Below are 26,842 nucleotides of genomic sequence, written 5' to 3'. Positions count from 1 at the left end.
GCACAGAAATTAAAAGGGCGACTGTTATTATTATTTTCATCAAAAGATATTTAAATTTTTTTAAATAATATCCAACATATATTTTATTTTGAAAATAATTTACTCATGTTATTATAGGGCTACCATAATTTTGAAGTGATTTTGATCCTATTATTTGGTAAAAATTTTACTATGCATTTATTAGATTTTAGTTATATGGAAATACTTTTAAGTGATTGTAAATGTCAATTTCTACTTCAATTTTTGTAACTTTTATTCAAAAGTTAAAAGTAAAAATATGATATTTTTTCTTATTTCTAGTCTTTTGTTTATGACCTAGAATTAAAAGTTGACATTTGTATTCTTATTAAATTTATCATTTTACATAATTGCTATTATATTTATGACCTTAATAAATTTATCATTTTACATAATTACCACCATACTTCTACCATATTTATTTTTTGAATAATATTTTTATATTTTTATATAATTTTATTTCTAGATTTTTTATACATACTTTTATGTATTTATATAAATTTTATCATTTATCATTTTTTATTTTTATTAAATTTATAATAATAATTTTAATATAATATTTAAAATATAATAATAATTATAGTAACAAATAGTATATCAAAATTATATTAGATAATTAAAAAGATTAATTTATATAATTTTAGAATATTATTATTTAACTAAAAATTAAGTTTGAAAATAATTATTTATAATACTCTAACTTTATCTTTATTAGTTTTTTATTTCTATTTTCAAATATTCCATGTATATTATAAGTTTAAATAATTTTAATAAAAATAATAAATAAATAGTTGAATATAATAATTTTAATCCATTTTGAATAATTTTATTTATAATATTGTAGTTGGTACAATAACTTTTTTTCCCATTCAACCTTTCCAAAACCTAAACCCCTATCGAAGGCATAATCAACCATCGCATTCACAGTGCTCCCAAACCCCAAGAGCTGAGTCATGGAGGCGGCAGGCACGGAAGCGGACGCTGGTACGGAGGAGCCCAGAAAGACGAACAAGAAGGCAAAGAAAGCAAAGGTTAAGAAAGACAAATGGGGGCAGCCACTGCTCGTCCCTGTCGACGACGCCGAACAAGCGAGTGAAGACGAGCAGTTTCAGTGGACCGTTGGGGAGAAGGCGGTGGTGCCGGAAGAAGGTACCGAATCTCATGAACTTACCAAGGTGGTAGTCAGCGGTATGCCCTACTCCGCGACTGAGAAACAGATCAGGGACTTGTTCAAGGACATTGGTCCCGTCGCTCAGCTTCAGCTCTCTCGATTCCCAGACTCTGGAAACTTCCGTGGCCTCGCCTTTGTCACTTTTCAGGTTCCTACCCTCTTCTTACTCTGAAGGATAATTCTCGGCTTTTGCTCCATCATAACTTTTCTCCACATTATCGAGCTGTTATATTTCACTTTAATGGAGAAAAATAGTGGCAGGGATATGCTGGCTGTAAAGAGTTTATGGCAACATAGAACAACCAATTCTAGGAAATAACAGTAGTGGAATGCCCATGCAGTTGCTGTCCGCATAAAATCAATCATCTTCTATGAAAAATAAAAACTATTAATACAATTTTCAATTTTCAAATTTAAGAAAACAAAGATTAAAACTAGAGAATAGAGAAAATTTTCATATACTAAAGTTTAATCTCTACATTTGTCAATATCATGAAGGAAAAGAATGAAGAACACACACCTAGTTGAATTAGATCTGGAAATAGATAGTAGATCCATAAAAATTGTTTGTTTATGAAAAGGGGTGCAATTTAACAAACAAATACAAAAATTCAGTAGAATCAATACCTATAAATGAATTCATTATTAGTAAATTTTATTCTGAAAAGGAAATTTAAGCAAAATACATTTGCAGAAAAGCAAAAAAAAAAAGAGTCAAAAACCAACAAAATTTGAATTTTAAGAAGCTATGAAAATATTTTAGATGGCAAACAAGAATTGAGATATATATATATATATATATAGTCGATTGTTGACACTAATAGTATACTCAATGCTAATGTGATAGATGAATGGTACATATACTATTTTCTTTAGATATCCATAATATTTGGCTATTATTTGGATTTATATACAATGATTAACCATTGCTATATGTCCTATATCCACTATAAAGATATAATAAACAAAAAAAAAATCATTTTATGGGATCACAATATAAACTTCATGAACATTTTTTAAAATATTCATGTTAAAGATTGACAGGATTGACTTGAGAAAAGGATTTATATGAAAAAGCATAATTATTTGAGGCATGAGGCGCCCAAAAGTGAATAGGTGTTGTGGGATCTAAGGCGCTAGGTGCAAGGTGAGGTGCACGCCTTACCAAAGTAAGACACTTTGAGTATAAATTTTTACAATTCAAACATATATAGGGAATTTTTGTCAAAATATTTCACTAACAAAATTCAAATATTTCACAAACTATTAAACAATAATGTAAATATAAAATTCACTAACATTCAAATATTGAAATAGTTTATCTTCATAATCAAAATCAAAATCAATCTTCAAATTAATGAAAAATCAAAATCATTGGAATGAAAATTCTAAATTAATTTACAATTTGAATTTGTCAGGAACGAAAAAAATAGAATCATTAAAATGTAAATTCTGAACTAATTTAAAATTTGATTATGTGAGGAAAAAAAAACAAAACCGAGAAGAAAACTTATGAACTTAAATCTTTGAGGAAAACATATGCCGTTATGATGAAACAAAAGAAGAAAAGCAAAAAAAGTGTAGCCAAATCTAGAAGGCCGATGTTGATGTTGTAGGAGAGAGAAGAGTTCACGTTTGAGAAGGGAGTGGAGGGGAAGGGATGTTGATGTTGATTTTTTTGGGGAGAGGAAGAGTCGTGCAAGAGAAATTCAGCGAAATAAGTTTGCAAAGGACTAAGGGAGGTTGATATTCATTTTTTAAGGGAGAGGAAGAGTCAAGCAAGACAAATGTGCCGCATACATACAAGTTAATGTAACCTAATTAATTTAAAGGATATTTAAAGGTATGGTTTGGACTTTTTAAAAAAATTGAAACTATGGTTTGGACTTTTTAAAAAAATTAAAACTTCAATAAAGCGAAGAAAATTGTGCCTTAAGCACGCTTTAACCTCGCAAAAGATGCACTCTTAAGCGCGCCTCATTCAACTACTGCCCCTGGGTCATTGCCCAAGTGCAAATGGCGCTCCTAGCTGCGCCTAGGCATAGCCAGGCGCGCGCTTTTCACAACTATGCAAAAAAGTAATTTCAACTCCCGCAAATAATGAACTGTCCTATTCAACCAAAAAAGGAGCTATCCTCAAGATGATATTGCAGCTTGTAAATGAAAAAAATAAACAACATCGCTGCTTTGAAAATTGGAAAGTGTGGTCTTAGCGGGGGAGAGCAATGACTGAGGAATCTAAAACACCAAAATCTAACAAAACATGACTATTGATATTAATAATGATACCACACAGGGAAATAGATATCTCGCACTGAGAAATTGTCGATCTCGTGTACAGAATCAAAACTTGCGAACAGGAATTTTTTCATTAAACTGAAGAATATCCTTACACCAGAGATTACAATAGTGATTTGACAATTTTTGAAACTTAAAACTGTAAGATAATACAAACACTTTTCAAAAATTTAAACTCTAAAGATTTATTTAACCCTAAATTTTAAACTGTGTATTTATGTTGGTCGAATTGTAGGTGATGCCAACCTTTGTAGGAAATTCTACCAAGATATGGTATTAAACTTCAAAGGCATTAACCAGATATTGGAATTTTCATGATATTATATGAGTTTATAAATAGGAGAATGGTCAAGATATTGAACTTCTGATATTGCTGGTTAGGAAGTAGCACCATATTTTTTTTCTTAATTATGTAAACTTCTTGCTGTAAAATTGTATCAGGACATATTTTTCATACTGGAATTTGTATGGAAGTTTGGAATAGGAAAGGTCTTTAAAACTAACAAATATTGACAACTTTCGTAAATTTATGAAGGCTTGAATTTGCCTATATTTTATATCAGCACTTGAGGTTGTATGTTGATGGAGTGCAAATGCTGTCAGCCTTCATGTGACAGTATCAGTTATGAGGTCTAACAATGGTGCTTGACCTAAGGATGTGGATTGATGTTTCTAGTTATAGTATTTTCTTCACTTTAGAGATTAAACATGTTTTCCTTTTCTTTCTTTTTTTAAACTCAAAGTCAAAAGGATAGTACTTGTCTCAATTATCATAATCGAACTTTAGCGTACGTGTAGTATGTAGTTTCTCTATGCATGATTGACGAACATGGAGTATAATAAATAAGCTTTAATTTGAATTGTAATGATATATCCTTACATAGCGCTCAATATAATGACAAAATCCATGTAGTTAGACTAGAAATAATTGAGACAAGCACAACTTGATGATGACAACTGGGATGTATATTATACTCAAAATGTGTTTTCCTAGATAATTTTATATTGATTAGGAGGTGAAATGAGAAAACTAATTTTTGCCTTTCCAAAATACTTTTTGCAGTATCGAAAATAAATATTAAATTTTAGAACTATGATGACAAATAGTTGAATAATGATTGGTCTTATAAAACAGTATCAATATCTTTCTACAATGCAATATGCTATTATGTAGATTGCCAATAAGTTATTAAAATGTCATTTTATAAATACTTTCGTATATGAATAATTGTACTAGAACCATTTTTAACAAGTGAATACTGATTTTTACTAATAAACAATATTGTTTATAAGTTAATAATTATTATGAAATTTAACAATACTTTTATAAAATAATAAATTAATACTTTAGTTTGCAATAATTGCTTTCTTTGAACATTTCTACCTGATTTCTGCTAACTATCCAGTATAAGAAATTAGTTTAAAGGTTCTTGCAAGCTGATCCATTTCTAATATTTCTTTAAAGCTCAAGTCGTGAACTTAGTGCAGCTATTAGCTGTGTTTTTCTTCACGATGATCTCGCTTGTAAACAGAATGAAAGCTCCCACAGAATGAAGTTGTATTTTTAATCATTACTTTTGTTTCAGGAGGAGGAGATGGTAACAAATGCACTCGAATTGGATGGAACTAAAATGTATGGTCTTCATTGTGCAGCAATGGTCATTTTCGTATCAATATCATTTATGTTTACCATGTGCTGGCACTATTTTTTTTTTTCCTTTTCCATGTCACAGGGGAAACAGGTTTATAAAGGTGGAACGGTGCAGAATTTGTCCTCAGAGAAAGAGGAAATTTGGGTTTCAGGATGAACCAAAGAAAGTTGACGGATGCTTCTCGGCATACGTTGGTAATCTCTCATGGGACGTTACTGAAGATGACATAAGAGACTACTTCAAAGATTCTAAGATTTCTTCGGTGAGATTAGCTTTGGACAAGACTTCTGGTGTGTCTAGAGGCTTTTGCCACATTGATTTTGAAGACGATGAGTCCCTGGAGGAGGCTATGAAGAAGAATCAGCATGAATTCCATGGAAGGGCAGTGAAAATAGCCTATGCAATTAGCAACAAGAATTGAAATAGGCATGAAAGCAAGTAGTCTATGCTTTCTAGGATCCGGCAAACCATGGGATAGTTCAATTTACATGGTCAAATTGCTTGTTAAAACACTTGGAATATGGAAAGACGTCTCTCTTTGTTTTTTCCTGGCATGAAACTCAAATTCCAACCTGTATAATTATAGTTGCTGATCCGTCTTAAAGTTGAGAAGATAAAATGGTCAAAATGATGTCATTGAAATATTGATCGAGTTGTCATGATCAGGAGGAGGATATGAAAGGTTATTTTTTATGTTGACCAAGTCGTTAGAAGGTCTTTGATCAATTTTATTTGCAAACAGCGATTGAGTTGTCTCGATCCCTAGTAATCCGATGTTCGAGGCAAGTCCCAAAATTATATTAAGAGTTGAATAAATAGTAGAATAATGAAGTGCATGGAGAATAAGTAAGAAAAACATACCCTTCCCAAGGGTGCCTTCTAATAGACTAGTGAGTTAGTTGCGATGCTAATCAAGTCGTGCCTCGGAAGAGTAGATGATCATGAGCTAGGTGAGGAGCTGAATCTGACGGCACAGAACATAACTGTGGCTTGTAGGCTAGACCATAATAGCAGCTCCTAGGTCAGAATGCTACAGCGACACAAAGGCCGGATCGTAATAACGGCTCATAGGTCAGATAATACTAACAACTCACAATCATAATAGTGGTGCGAAGGTCAAAGCATAACAATGACACGAAGTTGGAATGGAATAGCGGTTTGATGGCCAGAACATAGCGGTGGCTTGAAGGCTAGAACACAACAATGGATCAAATGTCGGATCGGCGTTAAAAATATACTATAGTGTGGACGTCTCAGAGGACGACGTCGGTTGGCCGCCGGAGCAACAAGATGTTGGAATGTATACAAAAAGTTTAGCTTTTTGTATAAACATTTATTTAGAAATAGGAATTACATTGGTCAAATGTCTATATTTATACTAAGTATAGTTGTCCGTTTAATTTATATTGTAGATAACATAGTGTGAGGAGACACACAGAAGTTCATGTTATCAGTTCCTTATAAATTATAAACAGTTGCTCACAACCAAGATGGAATGGGACAAACCATTAGAGTAGTTGTAGTGTAATTAGATATTAGTTTATCTTGACAAATAAATTACACTAGTACACTATGAGTGTATTGAGCAAGACCAATTGAGATAGTTTCTTTTTATACTGACTATATAAAAGAACAAAACCTCTGTTATTATGGAAGTGTGCACTCTTAATCATGATATAATAACAAGCACGTATATTTAATATTTATTTCTTTAATTTATCAAAAGGTGCGATTTAGCTCGTTAAATCAATAGGTCCGATAAGTTGGGAAATAATATTATTTATATAGTGTGTTGTTGATTATAGAATGAAACTGTGTCCTAATAATCTAGGTTGATGATGTCCTCTTGAGGAGCTTATAAGGATTGTCATGTAAACCCTGCAGGTGGACTTAGTCCGACATGACGATAAGGTTGAGTGGTACTACTCTTGGAGCTAGATATTAATTAAGTGAGTTGTCAGTAACTCATTTAATTAGTGGACATTCAATATCGGTTAGATCGGTTGGAGATAAAACTTTCCTTTTTTAGATCGGTTATAAAAGGAAATAAAAGGGAGTTTTTATTTTGTTAAAAACTTTCCTTTTATGTTGGTTTTAAAAGAAAATTTTAAATTTTAAAAAATTTCCTTTTATAAATTTCTACAAAGGAATAAAAGAGAGATTTGATATCTTTCCTTATTTGTAGTTATCTATAATGTGAAAGAAAGATTTTAATTTTTTGATAAAACTTTCCTTTTGTAACCATGTTTTATTTTAAATCTTATCTTTTATAGATATCCATAAAAGGATTTAAAAGAGAGATTTTAATTTATAAAACATTCCTTTTATAACTATCCACAAAAGAGATTTTAAAAGAGAGATTTTAATTTTGTTTAAAATCTTTCCTTGCTTGGAGAATAAATATATGGTCGGCTATGTCATAGGAGAAAAAGGAAGTTTTATTTTTGTTACAAAACTTTCCTTTTTTGCCAAGACCAAGGAATATAAAAGAGAAGGAGGGGGTGACTCACCTAACAATACATCTTCTATTCCTCTCTATTCCTCCTTGGTGGCTGACCCTTGCACTTTCTCTTCTCTCCTTTTGTTTTCTTCCTTGGTGGCCGGCGGCATCAATAGTTCATATCTCTTGGTGGCCGGTTGATTGAAGGAGAAGAAGAGAAGGAAGCTCTCTTGTCTAGCATCCTTTAGAGATAGTTGGTGGCCGGATCTTGGAAGCTTTGGAAGAAGCTTGGGTGGACTACCTCTTGGAAGATTGTCGCTCACACGAAGTTCAAGAGAAGGAGAGGAATACAATAGAAGATCAAGAGATCTATAAGCTACGAAAGGTATAACTAGTTATTAGTTTCCGCATCATAACTAGTGCATCCTTTTGTATAGATCTTGTAAAACCAAACGCAAGAGGTTATCGGTTTATGTTATCATTTTTGTTATCGATTTTATTTTTTGATTTTATGTTTCGATAATGTGTTTCTATTGAGGTATTTGTAGTTAAACCTAGTTTACTGTGAGAACTTTAAATATCTGATTACTTTGAAAGGCTTTGTCTAGGCAGTGGTGGATGATCACATACCTAAGAAGGCCTAGTGCCTCGTCACGTTTGACCTGGAAGTCGATCCTTGAAATAGATATTTGATCAACTTCTGTAATATGATTTTACTTAGGAAGATCACATCGGTTAAAACTTGAAGTAAGAATGTTAAGTTTCGTTCCCAATTTAAGTTTAACTTCTGAAGGACGATTTGGATTAATAATGTTATGCATCGTTTGCAATCCAAATTTAGCTTCAGTAGGGCACATGGGTAGCTAGGAAAGTGTTGGAGTGTATACTGAAAGCTTAAGCTTTGTAAACATTCATTATGAATAAAGAATCACATTTGGTCAAATTGTCTACATTTGTTTGTAGTTGTTCATTTAATTTATATTGTAGATAACATAGTATGTGGTGTCACATGCAGAAGATGATGTTATCAGTACCTTATAAATTATAAACAGTAGCTCACGGCTAAAATGGAAAGGAACAAACCATTAGAAGGTCGTAGTGTAATTAGGTATTAGTTTATCTTGACTATATAATTACACTAGTACACTCAGAGTGTATTGAGTAGGACCATTTGAGGTCGTTTCTTTTATACTGACTTTATAAAGGAACAAAGACCTCGGTTATTATGGAAGTGTGTGCTCTTAATCCTAATATAATAACAAGCACATATATTTGATATTTATTTCTTTAATTTATTAATGGGTGAGATTTAGTTCGATGAATCAATAAGCCCGATAAGTTGGGAAATGATATCACTTATAGTGTGTGTTATTGATTATAGAAGGAAACTGTGTCCTAGAGATACTAGGTTGATAATGTCTCCAAGAGGAGCTCATAAGGATTGTCATATTAAACCCTGCAGGTGGACTTAGTCCGACATGATAATAAGGTTGAGTGGTACTACTCTTGGACTTAGATATTAATTAAATGAGTTGTCAGTAACTCACTTAATTAATGGACATTCGATATCTTAAACACAGGGAGACTAACACACTCATAATAAGAAGGAGCCCAAAAATGTAATTTGGGATTGGTGCGGTAGTTCAATGATAGTTCTCTAGTGGAATGAATTATCATTGATAAAATTAAGTTGTGTGTTCGGGGCGAACACGGGATGCTTAATTTTATCGGGAGACCAAAACCAATTCCTCCTCTCGGTCCCTATCGTAGCCTCTTATTTGTAGAGTTCTATACCCACCTATACCCACCTTCTATACCCACCCAATAGGGGCCGGCCAAGCTAGCTTGGGAAACAAGCTAGGGCCGGCCTAGGTATAAGATTGGGTGGCCGGCCCTAGCTTGAACCCAAGCTAGTGGGGCCGGCCAAAATAAATTAAAAAGAATTTTAATTTTAATTTTTATTATGTGGAAGAAATAATTTATTAAAGAGAATTAAAATTAAATTATCTCTCTTGTAAAATTTACAAAAGATTAAAGGAAGAGATTAGATCTCTTTCCTTATTTGTAGATTGGTGAGATATTTTATTTTCTCTTTAAAAATTATTCACATGTTGATAAAATTAAAATTATAGAAATTTCTTTTATTAACCATGTAGAGATTTTTAAAGAGAAATTTTATTTTTTAAAATTTCCGGAAACAAATTAGGAAGTTTTAATTGTTGATTGAAACTTGTCCAATTTGTTCTCCAATGATGTGGCCGACCAATGTAGATTTAATTGGGAAATTTTATTTTATTTTTCTCAATTAAATCATGTCAAGGAAATTGAGGAAATTTTATTGTAATTAAATTTCCTAATTTGCCTAGGCCAAGGAATATAAAAGAAGGGGTGAGGGTGCCTTCATGAGATACAACATCTATTATTTCTCTCCCTCTTTTGTTCCTTGGCGTGGCCGGCCATCCTCTCCCTCTCTTCCTCTTGTGGTGGCCGAATCTCCCTCTTCTATTGGAGCTCTTGTGGTGGCCGGATACTACTCGGAGAAGAAGAAGAAGAAGGAGAGAAAGCTAGCATCTCTTGGAGCTTGGTTAGTGTTTTAATTTTCTTCCTTGGTGAAGCTTTTCCTTTGTGGCCGAACCTAGCTAGGAGGAGAAGGTGGTTGGTGGTTTCTCATCTCGGAAGATCGTTGCCTACAAAACGTCCGAGGTTAGAAGAGGAATACGGTAGAAGATCAAGAGATTTTTCTACAAGGTATAACTAGTAATTTTTCTTTCCGCATCATACTAGTTATTTATGGAAATAATACCAAATACAAGAGGCTTACGTTCTAGAATTTCGAATATGTTTTTCGATGTTGTGTTCTTTTGTTTTTTCTTTTCCTTGTGATTTGATTGTTCTTTTTGGTTAACCTAAAGTTATTTTAGGAAATTATATATTAGCTTTCTATAAAAGGTTTTGTCTAGTCGGTGGTGGTTGCTCCCATATCCAAGAAGGCCATGTGCCTCGCCACGTCAGTACTGGGAACAAATTATGGAAATTAATATTTAATGGAATTAATAACTTAAGGAGACTTGGGTCGAACGTGTTAAGTTCCGCAGGAGATCCAAGTCAAAACCTAAAAGAACAAATAGATTAAGTTTTGGATCAAACGTGTTAAGTTCCGTAGGCGATCCAAAATTTAATTTAAAAGAACACATGGTAGCTAGGAAAAGGTTCAGACCTTTGTACAAAATTTTTGTACAGTGGAACCTATAGGTTTTCCGAGTAGCAACCAACAGAAAGTTCTATACTTGTACAAATTTTTGTATAGGGGAACTAGGACAGTATTCCGAATAATAACCAACAATTTGTATCAGAGAAAGGTTTTAACCTCTGTGTTTGATTTTAGTTTAATTATGCACATGTCATACATATTTTATGCAGGATAATAGTAGGATGTCCAAATATATTAACTCTGTGCTTGCAAGCTCCAACTATTATGGTCTATTGTGATTGTGTGTGATTGGACCCTCGGACATGTCGAGGGCATTTTATGTGTGTGCATGATTGTATGTATTAAATACAACAGAAGCTGTATTAGTTTTAGGATTTTACATTATTGTTCGATCTAGACTCTATGTACATTCTTTTATGGAATATAGGATCGATATATGTAAAATTTTATTTTAGTCGCGGATCGTATCCTTGCGAGGTGTGGTACTATTTGAGCACCAGAGGTGCAGCTGAAAAGTGGCAAGATAGATGAGATGACTAGACTCGATTGCGGTGGCTAAAGATAGCAGCAGCTAGGGTTGGCAGCACACGGAGGGCAGTGATGGAAAAATGTCATAATAGTTGGAAAATTATTTTTCCATATTTATTGCTTTTATTTGTTGTGATATGTGTGTGTGCATGATAAAATCCTCATCTTAAATAACTAAGTGGGAGAGGGATTTATAAATAAATTCCACGGTCTCCATTACTGGTTTGTAAGTGATGCAACAAACTTGCGCGTTGGCTCTGAGTGCCTCCCTCCACATCGGATGAGTTTGTTTACGGATCATTAGAACAAATTTCCTTTATGGATGGTTATAGGAAATTATTTAAGAGCGTGTGATCTTTTTTAACTGAAGGGGCACAATCCTATTTAATGGACTAAGTATCAAGTAATGGTATACACTTAGGCACATTTAATAGTATCCTCTCAATCGGAGTCATTGCTATTATTTGTGTGACCGAAGAAAAACCAACTATTAATTTGTCATAAAGCTAGGTAAATCCCCCTCTTACAAATGTTTGAATTTGTATATGCCCACACTATCGTGGCATACAAAATTCATGGTGTTTGAGGTAATTTTATTTGTCATTAAGTTAGGTTGGCAAAATAAAATTAATGGGAAAAACCTCCTCTTACAAATGATTGAATTTGTATACGTCCACACTATCGTGGCATACAAAATTCATGGTGTTTGAGGTAATTTAAGGTTGACTAGATAATTAATAGGTAAGACCCTCCTCTTACAAATGTTTGAATTTGTATACGTCCACACTAACGTGACATACAAAATTCACGATGTTTGAGGTGTCGGTGAATTTAAATGATATTGTTTTGAGGAATCAATATTATTTTAAATTCTAAAGTTTTGACCAAATATTTAATCGAAGACAGACCAACTATTAATTTTATTTGTCATAAAGATAGGTTGGCAAGACAATAAAATTAATGGATAAAATCTCCTCTTACAAATGTTTGAATTTGTATACGTCTACACTAAGGTGACATACAAAATTTATGGGGATTTTAAGGTGTTGGTCTTGCCCAAATATTTTGTGATTCTTAGGATTTCAAGTAGTTTTCAATTCCCTAGCTATTATACTAGAGAATAGACTTACTAGTCCCAATTATAATGATTGGAAACAAAACTTGGACATTGTAGACTATAAGGACTGCCCTCTCAAAAATGAGAATAAAATAGGTGTATCTTATTCATTAGTTGTTGAAACATGTTATCTACCGATATCTGGTGTATAGAAACAGGAGCCACTGATCATGTCTACAGTTCATTGTAGGGGTTTCAGGAAACCCGACAACTATATAAAGGAGAAATCACCGTATACATGGGCAATGCTACGAAAGTGGCGATTGTTGTAGTGGGAGAATTTTATTTTAGGAATAAAAATATTGATTTTGAGAAATTGCCTTTATGTACAAAGTTTTTAGAAAGAATTTGATTTCAGTTTCTAAAACTTTGATGAATGGATATTTCTTTTAATGACAAAGTAGTCGTCGAGAAAAATAGGGAAGTTATCTGTTCTGGTACATTGATCGACAATTTGTTCAATAACTCCCACGATGCAACAAATGGTAATTAATAACACATCTTCTAATTCTAATAAGAGAAAGTAGCCTTCGGAAATGAACCAAACATATCTTTGGCATCTAAGGCTAGGCCATATTAACTTAAGTAGGATTCAAAGGTTAATAGCTGATGAACTTTTGGGTTCATTAGTGGTGGAAAATTTTCCAACCTACAAATCTTGCTTGGAAGGAAAAATGAACATGAGACCTTTTAAAGCTAAGGGGTATAAAGTCAAAGATGTGGTTCATTCTGATTTGAGTGGACCTATGACTATCCAGGCAAGAGGTGGTTTCGAATATTTTGTCTCTTTTATCGACGACTAGATACAGGTACATTTACTTGATGCGCCGCAACTCTAAGTACTTTGATGAGTTCAAAGAGTACAAGACTGATGTGGAGAAACATCATGGTAAAAGTATCAAGACACTACGGTCTGATCGTGGTGGCAAATACTGTTGGTTGCTACTCAGAAAGCCTAACGGTTCAACTGTACAAAAATTTTGTACAAAGGTCTGAACCTTTTTCCTAGCTACCATGTGTTCTTTCAAATTAAACTTGGATCGCTTGCGGAACTTAACACGTTTGATCCTAAGTTTAACTTATTTGTTCTTTTAGGTTTAGACTTGGATCTCCTGCAGAACTTAACACGTTCGATCCAAATCACCTAGGTCACAAAGACAATTAAATATCTATTTCCAAAATCGGCTTACAGTACTGCATGACGAGGCACTTGGCCTTCTTGGATATGGGAGCAACCACCACCGACTAGACAAAGCCTTTTAAGGAAATTAAATATTTAACCTTCCCATAGTAATCCTAGGTTAACCACTAAGAACAATAAAATCACAAGGAAAAGAAAAAAAATAAAAGAACACAACTTCGAAAACTAATTCGAAAAACTAGAATCGCATGCCTCTTGTATTTGGTATTTTTACAAAGAAACAAAACTAACATGATGCGGAAAACAATTATTAGTTATACCTTTCTTTGAAGATAATGACCTCTTGATCTTCTACCGTATTCCTCTTCTAATCTTGGACGTTGTGTGGGCAACGATCTTCCGAGATGAGAACCACCTAGCACCTTCTTCTTCTTCCTTCAAGTTTCGGCCAAGCACAAAAACTCCTAAGGATGAAGTACCTTTTCAACCAACCAAGCTCCAAGGGATGCAAGCTTCCTCTTCTTCTTCTCCAATCTAAGATCCGACCACCACTTAATCTCCAAGAGGAAGAGGAGGTTCGGCCACAAAGATGGAGAGAAGAGAAAAAGAATAGGCCGACCACACCAAGGAAGAAAAGAGGGAGAAATAGAATAGAGGTTGTATCCCATGAAGGCACCCAAACCCCCTCTTTTATAATCCTTAGCCTTGGCAAATAAGGAAAATTTAATAAAACCTTCCTTAATTCTATTGCCATTGAAAAGGAAAATTTTAATTAATTAAAATTAAAATCCTTTTCTTAATGAATATGGCCGGCCACATCAAAATAAGCAAACAAGGAAATTTTTCGCTAGAAAAATTAAAGTTTCCTAATTTACTTCTGAAAAATTTTTAAAATAAAATTTCTCTTTAATAATCCCTTCATGGTTGATGTTATAAAAGAAAATTTCTATAATTTTAAAATTTATCTTTTCAACATGTGGATGATTAATATGGAAAGTTTTTACCAAAATTAAAATCAACCTTTTAATCTACAAATAAGGAAAGAGATTTAACTCTTCTCTTAATCTTTTGTAGAATCTTATAAAAGGAAATATTTTAATTTTTAAACTCTCTTTTAAATCATGTATTTCACATAAGAAAAAATTTAAAATTAAAATTCCTTTTCTATTTCTAATGGCCGGCCACACATAGGTTGAACCCATGCTTGGGCCGGCCACAATCAATCCCATCTAAACATGGTTTGGCCGACCCTTGCTTGGGCTCCAAGCAAAGCTTGGTCGACCCCTTTTAGATGGGTACGAAGGTGAGTATAGGTGGGTATAGTACTCTATAATTAAGAGGTTATGATAGGGACCGAGAGGAGGAATTTGTTTTGGTCTCCCGATAAAATTAAGCATCCCGTGTTCACCCCGAACACACAACTTAATTTTATCAATAATAATTCATTCCACTAGAGAACTATTATTGAACTACCGCACCAATCCCAAATTACATTTTTTGGCTCCTTCTTATTATGAGTATGTTAGTCTCCTTGTGTTTAAGATAATGAATGTCCACTAATTAAATGAGTTACTGACAACTCACTTAATTAATATCTTAGTCCAAGAGTAGTACCACTCAACCTTATTATCATGTCGGACTAAGTCCACCTGCAGGGTTTAATATGACAATCCTTATGAGCTCCTCTTGAGGACATTCTCAACCTAGATTTCTAGGGCACAGTTTCCTTTTATAATCAATAACACACACTATAAGTGATATCATTTCTCAACTTATCGGGCTTATTGATTTATCAAACTAAATCTCACCCATTGACAAATTAAAGAAATAAATATCAAATATATGTGCTTATTATTATATTAGGATTAAGAGCACACACTTCCATAATAACTGAGGTATTTATTCCTTTATAAAGTCAGTATAAAAAGAAACGACCTCTAATGGTCCTACTCAATAGACTCTAAGTGTACTAGTGTAATTATATAGTTAAGATAAACTAATACCTAATTACACTACGACCTTCCGATGGTTTGTTCCTTTCCATCTTGGTCGTGAGCTACTGTTTATAATTTATAAGGTACTGATAACATGATCCTCTATGTGTGACACCACACACCATGTTATCTACAATATAAATTAATTGAATAACTACATTTATCATAAATGTAGACATTTGACCAATGTGATTCTTATTTCTAGATAAATGTTTATACCAAAAGATAGACTTTTAGTATACATCCTAACAAATACCTCTTAGGATAGTTTAGGAGTTACTTATCAGAGGACGGGATTCAATCCCAACTGTCTGCATCTGGTATACCCCCAACAGAATGGTGTGACAGAACGAAGGAATAAGACTCTTATGGAAATGGTTAGATCGATGATGAGTTATTCAAAATTACCAAATTCATTCTGGGGATATGCTTTAGAAACAACAGTGTATATTTTGAACTTGGTACCTTCTAAATTAGTACCCTCTACTCCCATGGAATTGTGGAATGAGCGTAAGCCTAATCTGAGTCATATTCGGATATGGGGTAGCCCAGCACATGTGCTGAAGGGAGATAATGATAAGTTGGAATCTCATACAGAAGTTTACTTGTTTATAGGTTATCATAAAGGAACGAAAGGTGGTTTGTTTTATAGTCCTAAAGATCAGAATATCATTGTTAGCACGAATGCCCGATTTTTAGAAAAAGACTATGTAATAAACCACAAGCCCATGAGTGAAATTGTTCTAGAAGAAATGAGAGAGGATATGCCTACTTTAGTACCACTAGTACAAGATGAAATATCATAAGAAACTGCAATACATATCACAAATGATACACAACTATAGACAGTGCCTCGTCATAGTGGGAGGGTTGTAAGACAACCTAAAAGATTCATATTTTTGGGAGAGTCTTTGGACTTGATCCCAGGTAAACATGAACCTGATCCCCGTACATATGACGAAGCCCTCCAAGATAAAAATGCAACATCTTGACAAAGAGAAATAAGTTCAGAAATAGAATCTATGTCTGGGAGCTAGTAGAACCATCAAATAGTGTAAAAGCTATTGGATATAAATGGATCTACAAAAGGAAAAGAGGGACAGATGGGAAGGTGGAAACCTTCAAAGCAAGGCTTGTTGCGAAGGGGTATACTCAGAAAGAGGGAATCAATTATGAGAAAATCTTTTTGCCAATAGCTATGCTTAAGTCTATCCGGATACTCTTATCTATTGTCGCTCATATGGATTATGAGGTTTCGCAAATGGATGTCAAAACAACTTTCCTTAATGGAAGTCTTGAAGAAAACATCCATATGAAGCAACCAGAAGGATTTATTGCAAAGGGCAAAGAGCATCTAGTATGTAAGCTCAATTGGTCTATTTATGGACTGAAGCTGTAAAATACCAAAAATAGGCGAATATTAATAAGGGAATTTTTCGGAATTTTTGGAAATTTTTCGAGAATTTTTCGGAGCTCGTACGGATGAGTTAACGGGGATAAAAATGGGCCCCCGGAAAAGCCTGTTTAGGTTATCCCATTTAAGTGAGGAAATGTTTATATTTACATTTCCTTTTTCTTTTATTTTCTTTATTTTCTTTATTCGTTTTTCCCTTCTCTGCCTCGCCGAAACCTGTGTGCCAACTCCTCCTCTGCGCGCACCCGAGCCCGTCGGTTTGCCCTAACCGCCGGCCCCGGCGGTTTCTTCCTCTTCGGCGCTTGATGAAGAGCCGAAACCCTCTCTTCTCTGCGCCTTCTCCACCCGGAGCAGTGCCACCGTCCTCCCTCTCGAGCGCCCTAGCCGAACCCTGCTGACGCCGCTGCCCTCTCTGGACCGGAGCAGCGCCAGCCGTGCCCTAGATTGGGTTGTGCCGATGCCGTGCTCTGTGCCAAACCCTAGTGCTCAACGCCGTCTTGCCGGTCGAGGTTCATCTGTGCCCAAGTCTTTCTTCTCCAACTCAGCGCCGACACCCTTCCTCTCTTCCTCTGTGTGCCGACACTGACCCAACGCCGACCACCGTATCTAGCTAGGCACCATCGACCCCACAGAGACCACCTATTCCTGGGTTTTTCCTGCGGAATGGTGCCCTAGTCATCGCCACCTGTACTGCCGGTGAGTGGTTGTATTGTGCATATCTTCTTCCTTACTGGGACTAGTTTCTATTGTGTGTTCTGGTCAGGATGAGCTCCAACAGCGGCTTCACGGTCACATACTCATAATTCATTTACCTTTGTTTTGGTTGTGAGCTTGATCTTGCTTCTACTGCCCAATTGATTTTCAGATTTATAAGGAGCAGTTCCATCATATCACTGATGAGGTAAATGCATCAAATCATTGCTCCTTTGTTGGTTTGGTTTCGTTTCAAGGTTGCCTCTTTGATTCTTATGTTAGACTATTCTGTTTGGATTAGGAATTCAATTGGGCATATGGAATGTGAAGATTTTAGATCGGTATTGGGGATATCGATTCTATGTGTGGAGTTTCGGTTGTATTTCTATGAGTATTTGTAGGATATGCATTTATATCTGATTATGTTGAAGATATTGTAACCTGCAGTTGCTTGGTTAGTTGTGGATTTAGGTAAGTTACGATGGATTCATGTTTAACCTAACCTAATGTGATTATGGAAGGCTTAATCTATTGTAGTTGTGATGAATTAAGTACAGTTGATTTATGTTGGATTAGATTTAATCCTTGGATTTATTAGAGATGATCATATTGCTAATCGTAAGTTGATCAGCGAAAGGAATTGATTGTGTTGATTGAGGATTATTGATTAAGGAGATTAATTCAAGTTAATCATTAATTAGGATTAATTAATGATGGATCGATTAGGGTTTTTCCTAATTAAGTTGGGTTAGATTTAGCTAGTTGTTGTTTATAAAATTAGCTAAATTGTATATCACGTTATCTGCAGGACTTTGATTCGAGACGGTGTCTCGACGATGGATCTATTTCGGATTGGATCCTTTCTATTGGAGGCGGGTACTTTTGACTTATTGTCTTTGATATGCTTAGTAATGAAATTAACATGTTGCATTAATTGTGTTTCTTATTTGTTTCGATTAATCACTGGCCAATACATGTTACCTGTTTGATTGGTTGTTTGTTTGCATCTCGTATTGATCTCGTACCTGATTTTTCATGCTAATGGGTAGTGATATAACCATGTTTCACATGTCCAGGACCTAGGTTTGATACCTTATTGATCAGTATATCTTGATATGATTTAGTCATTATGGTGCCCATTGTTATATGTCCAGAGGTTGGTTTAGTATATTACCATGCTTAGTGACATGCACCATTTGCATGATCGCATGCTGTGCGATAAATTGCTCCATTATTGTTGAGCACATTGCCAGTTTCATCACTGTTCAGTGCTCCGTTGTGACGCTCATGGGTAGCGTGACACAGCGTGGTAGCACGTCAGTTTGGCTCTTCCGGTGCTCCGTTGGTCCGCTCATGGGTAGTGTGACGCAGCGTGTAGCACGTTAGAGATCCCTCCCCGTCATAGCGTACCGGGAGATGAGAGCATTACGCTCCCCCATTTATGATTTGGGGTAGGAGTACGTGTGTACTCCGACAGCATCCCGTCCACTCGGTCACTCATCAGGGGTAGTGATGCAGAGTGCACGGTTGTCACAGCTCTACCCACTCGGTCCCACTTTTGTTATGAGTTGGCTGACTGGCGTCAGGGGTGACCATGACATTGGCATCATATGCATGATGCGTTTATTGTTTGTGATTGTGTTTGCTGCATTTATATGCTGTATATTATTTGGATACCTATGTTTGACATGCATACAGGTCTTCTATATCTTTCGGACTGTTTGGCCTTATACCGGGTCCTGGTTAGTACAGATTCTCTTCTGTCTACTTCGGTTTGCATTTATCTTTATTTTTATCAGGAGACTGTACGCATGATTAGTGCTAGGTGTTATATCTTTACTTTGCATATCAATTGTACCTGCTGAGTGTTGGACTCACCCCGCCTCCATTGTTGTTATTTTCAGGTTGATGCTGTCAGGAGGGAGTTCCAGTCGCTAGTCCCCACTGCACGTAGTGCTAGACCTCTGCTGATCATGAGATGTTATTTTAGTTTTCTTTATCAGACTATGTCTTAGTCTTGTATTGGTTTTATTTATGGATCTTGTATGGATTCTTATCGTTTGATGGATTTTTGGTATGGTTTGGATATGTTTTACTTCACGCCTGTCTGGACGGCAGAAGAGGTAAGTTTGTCGAATTTGTGTTTTACGAGTGTAGTTGAGTAGGGTGGTTTTAGAGTCAGAGTATTACTGCTTTGTTTGATTATATATAACTGCGTGGATGTTGTGTGGTTGTGTTTTGTTGGAACCCCAAGGTTATTTTGGTGTGATCAAAAAGTTAAGTTAGGTCCTGCGTTGTTTCTAACCTTGTGTCTAAGTGTGCAGGAGCTTAGGAGCACAGGTACTCGAGCGGAAGACACAGCTAGCGAGAAGGACGGCACGCGGTGCGTCCGAGGGACGAGGTGCTGCGGAAGAGTACACCGGCGGACGAGAAGGAAGTGCGCGCGGTGGTTCCGAGGTACGAAAGCCGGAGCGGAAGATTGCTCGGGGAGCAAGAGACGTAGCTAGCGCGAAGGTCGGCACGGGGTGCGACCGAGGGACGAAGTCTGCAGATGAGTACGCTGGTGGACGAGAAGGGACACGTGGCAATTCCGAGGGACGAGAAGCCGGAGGGAAGCACGCTCGAGAAGACCGGAAGATGAGTTCGGGTGGGCCCTATTCCGGATGTCAGAGATCACCCAAGCAAGCGGAGCCGGAGCAGAAATACCCGGACCAGAGGCGAGCTGAACCGGAGAAGAGAGCACGGACCAAAAGTCAACTAGGTTGACTTTCGGCTCCGGGGCGCCCGGAGCTGTTCGGGGCGCCCGGAACTGTCCGGGGCGCTCGGAAGTGACTTTTTCCCAGGATCGAGCTTTGACTCGATCCAACCGTTGGGGGATAAATTTTATCCCCCCCAGGGCGCCCAGAACCCTTCCAGGCGCCCCGACCAAGGCTATAAATATAGCCTTGGTCTAGAAGCTTTTCAACAATCACGATCATTCTATTTCCAAACACTTGTATGCTTTAGTTGTAGTTAAGCTTCTGTTTTCTGTGCCTAAACGCTGTAAGAGGCTTCTCCGCCTGAAGGAGTTTTTGAGCTTAATCTTCCTTGGATTAACAACCACATCGGTTGTAACCAAGTAAACATCTGGTGCCTCGTCTTTTCTTTTATGCTTCTATTTATCTGCTTAATTCATTTTACAAGTGTTAGCTTAATCGTTCGAGGAAGGGTTGTCTGTTTTTAATTGACAGGTTATTTATCAACCCTTCTAGCCAGCCCAACGGTCCTACAAGTGGTATCAGAGCCGAGTACGCCTCAGAGGGACTAACCGCCGAAACAATGGCCGGAGCTAGCGACTACCCACCAGCATTCGAGGGGGAGCTTGCTTCTTGGAAGCAACAAATGATGGTATTTCTTAACTCTGATATTGGTATTTCTCTAATAATTAAAACAGGTTATGAAGCACCGAAAGACACAAACGGAGAGAAAATCCGCATACGCCTCTGGAACGAGAAGCAATGTGAAGAGTCCATGGCAAATGCTCGGGCAGAGTTTCACATTCTAAGCGCAATACCAACTTAAGATTTCGACAGAGTCGGAGAGTACAAAAGCGCGAAAGAACTTTGAGAAAAGTTCTTAATGCTCTATGAAGAACCGGTTGAAGTCGTCTCCTCAATAGACATCGAGCCGTCATCAGAAGAATCTGAGACGGAAGAAATTACCAAGACAGCCCCAACAGCCAAAGTACATCCCGAGATCGATGAAGGGGGAGAATCTTCGGAAGAAATTAATTCAACAGGGGGAGAACCTACGGCCAAAAAGGTAAGTCAGGTATGGTCTCCAACTTCTAATCAATTGGTTAAACCAGTCGAAAAGCTGCCTAAAGATTTTTTCGAATTAGAAATTAATTCATCAAAAGAGATTTTCGGTTCAGAAAAACTTTTGTATAACAAATCTTGCAAACTAGATTCTTGCGAATTAAGTACTTTATCAAAAGATTTATTTCCAAATATGTTATCGAAAGAATTTTTCGGATTAAGAAATCGACTGTTAAAAGATTTTTGCAAGTTAGAATTTTTGTCGTCAAATTCTTGCAAATCACAAAATAGTCTTTCGAACGAATTTTGCACCTTTCCGAAAGAACTTCTTATATTGTCAAAAAATTTTATCAAGTTAAAATTTATGCTATTCAAATATTTTTGTGAAGTAAAAATTCAAAAAATAGAAATTAACATGATACAAATTTTTACATGTTTAATACTTACGGTTTTAAATCTGAAAAAGATTGATTTAAGAAATTATGACAAGTTAAAATGGAAATTTAAAACTTTCTGATAAATAGAATTAAGAACTAAATAAATAAATAAATGCATTGAAATTTTTTTAATATTTAAATTTTCTTGCATAAAAGTCTTTTTTGGACTTAGAAAGTTTTTTTTTAACTTAGAAACTTTTCAAAAAGCTGTTGTTGACTTAGAAATATTTTAACAGATAACTTTTCAAAATTTCCTAAGTCTTTAAACCCTTAGAATTTTAAACTCCATTTTATTGTGATCAAAGGGGGAGAAGGAAAGTATAAGTCTAGGGGGAGGTACAAATTGAAAATTTAAAATTTCTGAAATTTAATTTTTTCTATCTTGTTGCACATTATTGCAATAAATTGTTTAATTTCATATCTATTTTTGACCCTAGCTTAACTTGGGTTGATCACACCAAAAAGGGGGAGATTGTTGGAACCCGAAGGTTGTTTTGGTGTGATCAACAAGTTAAGTTAGGTCCTGCGTTGTTTCTAACCTTGTGTCTAAGTGTGCAGGAGCTTAGGAGCACAGGTACTCGAGCGGAAGACGCAGCTAGCGGGTGCGTCCGAGGGATGAGGTGCTACGGAAGAGTACACCGGCGGACGAGAAGGAAGTGCGCGGTTGTTCCGAGGTACGAAAGCCGGAGCGGAAGATTGCTCGGGAGCAAGAGACGCAGCTAGCGCGAAGGTCGGCACGGGGTGCGACCGAGGGACGAAGTCTGCGGATGAGTACGCTGGTGGACGAGAGGACCCCGAGCGACGACCGAGCGAGGGAAGCACGCTCGAGAAGACCGGAAGATGGGTTGGGTGAGCCCTATTCCGGATGTCGAGATCACCCAAGCAAGCGGGCCGGGCGAAAGACCCGGACCAGGTGAGCCGAATCGAGAAGAGAGACGGACCAAAAGTCAGGGTTGACTTTTGGCCCGGCGTCCGGAAGTGACTTTTTCCCAGGATCGAGCTTTGACTCGATCCAACCGTTGGGGGATAAATTTTATCCCCCCCAGGGCGCCCGGAACCCTTCCAGGCGCCCCGACCAAGGCTATAAATATAGCCTTGGTCCAGAAGCTTTTCAACAATCACGATCATTCTATTTCCAAACACTTGTATGCTTTAGTTGTAGTTAAGCTTCTGTTTTCTGTGCCTAAACGCTGTAAGAGGCTTCTCCGCCTGAAGGAGTTTTTGAGCTTAATCTTCCTTGGATTAACAACCACATCGGTTGTAACCAAGTAAACATCTGGTGCCTCGTCTTTTCTTTTATGCTTCTATTTATCTGCTTAATTCATTTTACAAGTGTTAGCTTAATCGTTCGAGGAAGGGTTGTCTGTTTTTAATTGACAGGTTATTTACCAACCCTTCTAGCCGGCCCAATGGTCCTACAATATTTACATGTTATTATTCCAGCCGCATGTGGCTGAGGTATATGTGGATATGTAGAAGGTTTCAGATTGTCCGCCGTACAGGGGAGATGCTGTCGAAATTTCTTCGGACAGAGACTCTTCCGGGGCGTGATAGAAGCAATCTTAAAGGTCTTGGAACATTCGATTTAATGAAGTAATCCAGTCCTATGGATTTATTCAGTGTCCAGATGAATCTTGTGTATACAAGAAGTGTGATGGAAATGTGGTAGTATTTCTTGTACTATACGTAGATGACATTTTGTTAGTTGAAAACAATATCAAAGTGTTGTCGGAAGTAAGGGTATGCTTGTCCAAGCAATTCGATATGAAGGACTTGGGAGAATGTGCACATATTCTCGGGATCAAAGTAATAAGGGATCACAAGAAAAGAATGTTGTGCTTAACCCAAACTTCATATATTGATACTATCCTAGCTCGTTTTACATGCAAAACTCCAAGAAAGGTTTTATACCTCTTCGGCATGGAGTATCTTTATCTAAAGAGATGTCTCCAAAGACATCAAAAGAGATAGAAGAAATGAAGGCAGTTCCTTATGCTTCAGCTGTAGGAAACCTAATGTATGCTATGTTTTGCACGAGATCGGATATCTATTTTACCGTGGGCATGGTTAGCGGATATCAAAATAATCCAGGACAGGGACATTGGACTGCCGTAAAGCATATATTAAAGTACCTGAGAAGGACTAGAGATTATATGCTAGTTTACCAAGCAGATGATTTGCTCCCTATGGGTTACACGAATTCTGATTTCCAATCAGATAGGGAAAATAGTAAGTCAACCTTGGGGTTTTGTGTTTAATTTAGGAAGTGAAGACATAATAGTGGAGGAGTGTTAAGCAGAAATGCGTTTCAGACTCCACTATAAAAGCTGAGTATGTGGCAGCCTCTAAGGCAGCCATAGAGGCTGTATGGCTCAATAACTTCATGATGGATTTAGATGTGATTCCTGGTTTGCCCAAATTTATTACAATTTATTGTGATAATAGTGGTGTAGTAGCAAACTCGAAGGAACCACGAGCCCATAAGGTAAGTAAACACATAGAGCACAAGTACCATCCAATACGAGACATCGTATAATGAGAAAAAGTTGTTGTCACCTAGATTACATCAGATGATAACCTGGAAGATCCTTTCACTAAGGCCCTTAAGGCAAGAGCTTTTGATGGGCATGTTGAGGGGTTGGGAATCAGATGTATGGCAGGGTATATGGCAACATAGTCTTTTAGTATAAGTGGGAGATTGTTGGAATGTATACTAAAAGCCTATCTTTTTGTATAAACAATTACTTAGAAATAAGAATCACATTGATCAAATGTCTGCATTTATGCTAAGTGTAGTTTTCCGTTTAATTTATATTGTAGATAACATGGTGTGAGGAGACACATAGAAGTTCATGTTATCAGTTCCTTATAAATTATAAATAGTTGCTCACAACCAAGATGGAATGAGACAAACCATTGGAGTGGTTGTAGTGTAATTAGGTATTAGTTTATCTTGACTAATAAATTACACTAGTACACTATGAGTGTATTGAGCAGGACTAATTGAGATATAGTTTATTTTTATACTGACTATATAAAAGAACAAAACCTCTGTTATTATGGAAGTGTGTACTCTTAATCATGATATAATAACTATTGGTGCGGTTAGCACTAACAGTCTAATTCAGGTTTTGATGAATGACAAATCGGATTAAGTTAGGTCTGTCGTGATCTAACACTCTGACCGAGTGTGCAGACGAAGTCCAGACAGGTCGACGGGTTGACCGGATGTCTGGCAAGAAGTCCAAGCGGGTGACGGGCTGACCGGATGCTTGGCAAGAAGTCCAGCTAGGTCGACGGGCTGACCGGATAGCTGGCAAAAAGTCCAAGCGGGTCGACGGGCTGACCGGACGCTTGGCGAGAAGTCCAGACGGGTCGAAGGGCTGACCGGACGTCTGGCAGGTGAGTAAAGGTAAGTCACTGGAAGGGAGTGACTGTGAGGACGCGTTCTCGGGAAGGGAACATTAGACGTCTATCCGGCTTAGATCCATTTCGGATATCTAAGTCGAGATCGTGACTAGATTCCGGTCTCAGGAAGACGGAATCTAAGTCATACTATTTTTTTGCTAAATTATAAACTGAACTAACACTCTATTTTTCAGGTTATAATTTGTATATTTGCCTCGGACTAACCTTATTTTGCAGGAAAGGTACTCCCTGGAAAAAGGTGGTCCGGGCGCCCGGGAGGCAAAATTTATCCAAACGCGGTGCCGCCACGTGGAGCTCACTGGTTGGACCTGCCACGTCTTACCAGGGCACCCGGAAGGGATCCAGGGCGCCCCGAGCTTCATATAAAAGAAGGGGCAGAGGCAGAGCTTCAACAACAACTTAGAATCTACTTTCCTACGCTCCTGCAACGCTGCGAAGTTCTGACAACGCTGTTCTTTTAATTTCTTCTTCTGTCAGTATAGCTTTACTTTATTTTTCATTAGCATTCCTGTATTAGTTTTAATAGTTATCGAATTGCTAGTGAATTGCCCATCGAAAGCACCTTCGTGTGCGGGCCTTGGAGTAGGAGTCGACATAGGCTCCGAACCAAGTAAAATTGGTTCTGTGTTAGCATTGATTTTCTTTTCCGCTGCGCTTACTCTTCTCGAAATTTTTATAATCGCAATTCACCCCCACTCTAGCCAAACTTCACGATCCAACAAGTGGTATCAGAGTGGGTACCGCTCTGATTTGGTGCAACCACCAATCAGACAAGGGGGTGATTGTTTTCTTTATTTTTTTTCGGGTTTCAGTTTTTCGCAAAGATCCAAACTGGTATTATTACCTTTGGAAAAAAAAATTTTCGTCGTAATTAAAACTAAATTGGTGCAACACCAATTTAGTTATTTTTATTTAATTTTTCCCGCACTGCTAATCCAAGACCAAGTCTTGGTACCTCTCTATATTTTCTGTGTACAGATTAAAAATGTCGTAAATCGAGGGCTTCAGCACAGTGCGATCTCCCCTCTTCAACGGGGATGACTTCCTGTACTAGAAGAAGTGACTGGAAGTGTATCTCAAGACAGACTTCGACCAGTGGATGAGCGTCACCAGACCTTACAAAATACCAGTAGACAGTTTCGGGAATCTACTGAATCCAGAAGATTGGACATCAGACCTAAAAAAGAAGGCATCAACAGAGAACAAGACAATCAACACCCTACAGTGCGGATTGACAAGAGAAAAACTAAACCGGGTCGGACCACATAAGAACGCCAAAGAGCTGTGGGACAAACTGATCGAGCTGCACGAAGGAATGAGCGACGCTAAGGTAACAAAACGAGACTTGCTCTTCAATAGAATTTTTAACATAAAAATCCAGGAAGGAGAAACGACCAGCCGACTCCACGCAAGAATTAAAGGCATTCTCAATGGACTCCACGCAATAGGGCACCAAATGGAGAACTGGGACTTAATAAGGTATGCCCTAAACGCCTTTCCAC

The 26,842-nt window shown here is 36.9% G+C and overlaps 1 protein-coding gene across 1 annotated transcript; it reads left to right on the top strand.

Moving 5' to 3' along the window:
• The first annotated feature begins 898 nt into the window (after positions 1-898).
• Positions 899-5,689, top strand: LOC121992386 (phragmoplastin interacting protein 1-like). Its single transcript, XM_042546715.1, has 3 exons — positions 899-1,337; positions 5,074-5,120; positions 5,221-5,689. Exons 1-3 carry the CDS (start codon positions 972-974, stop codon positions 5,558-5,560), a joined length of 753 nt encoding a protein of 250 aa, XP_042402649.1. The 5' UTR covers positions 899-971; the 3' UTR covers positions 5,561-5,689.
• Positions 5,690-26,842: the final 21,153 nt, after the last annotated feature.

This window comes from Zingiber officinale, chromosome 6B (assembly GCF_018446385.1).
Source record: "Zingiber officinale cultivar Zhangliang chromosome 6B, Zo_v1.1, whole genome shotgun sequence".
NCBI lineage: Eukaryota > Viridiplantae > Streptophyta > Magnoliopsida > Zingiberales > Zingiberaceae > Zingiber > Zingiber officinale.
This window is presented reverse-complemented; position numbering and strand designations above follow the sequence as displayed.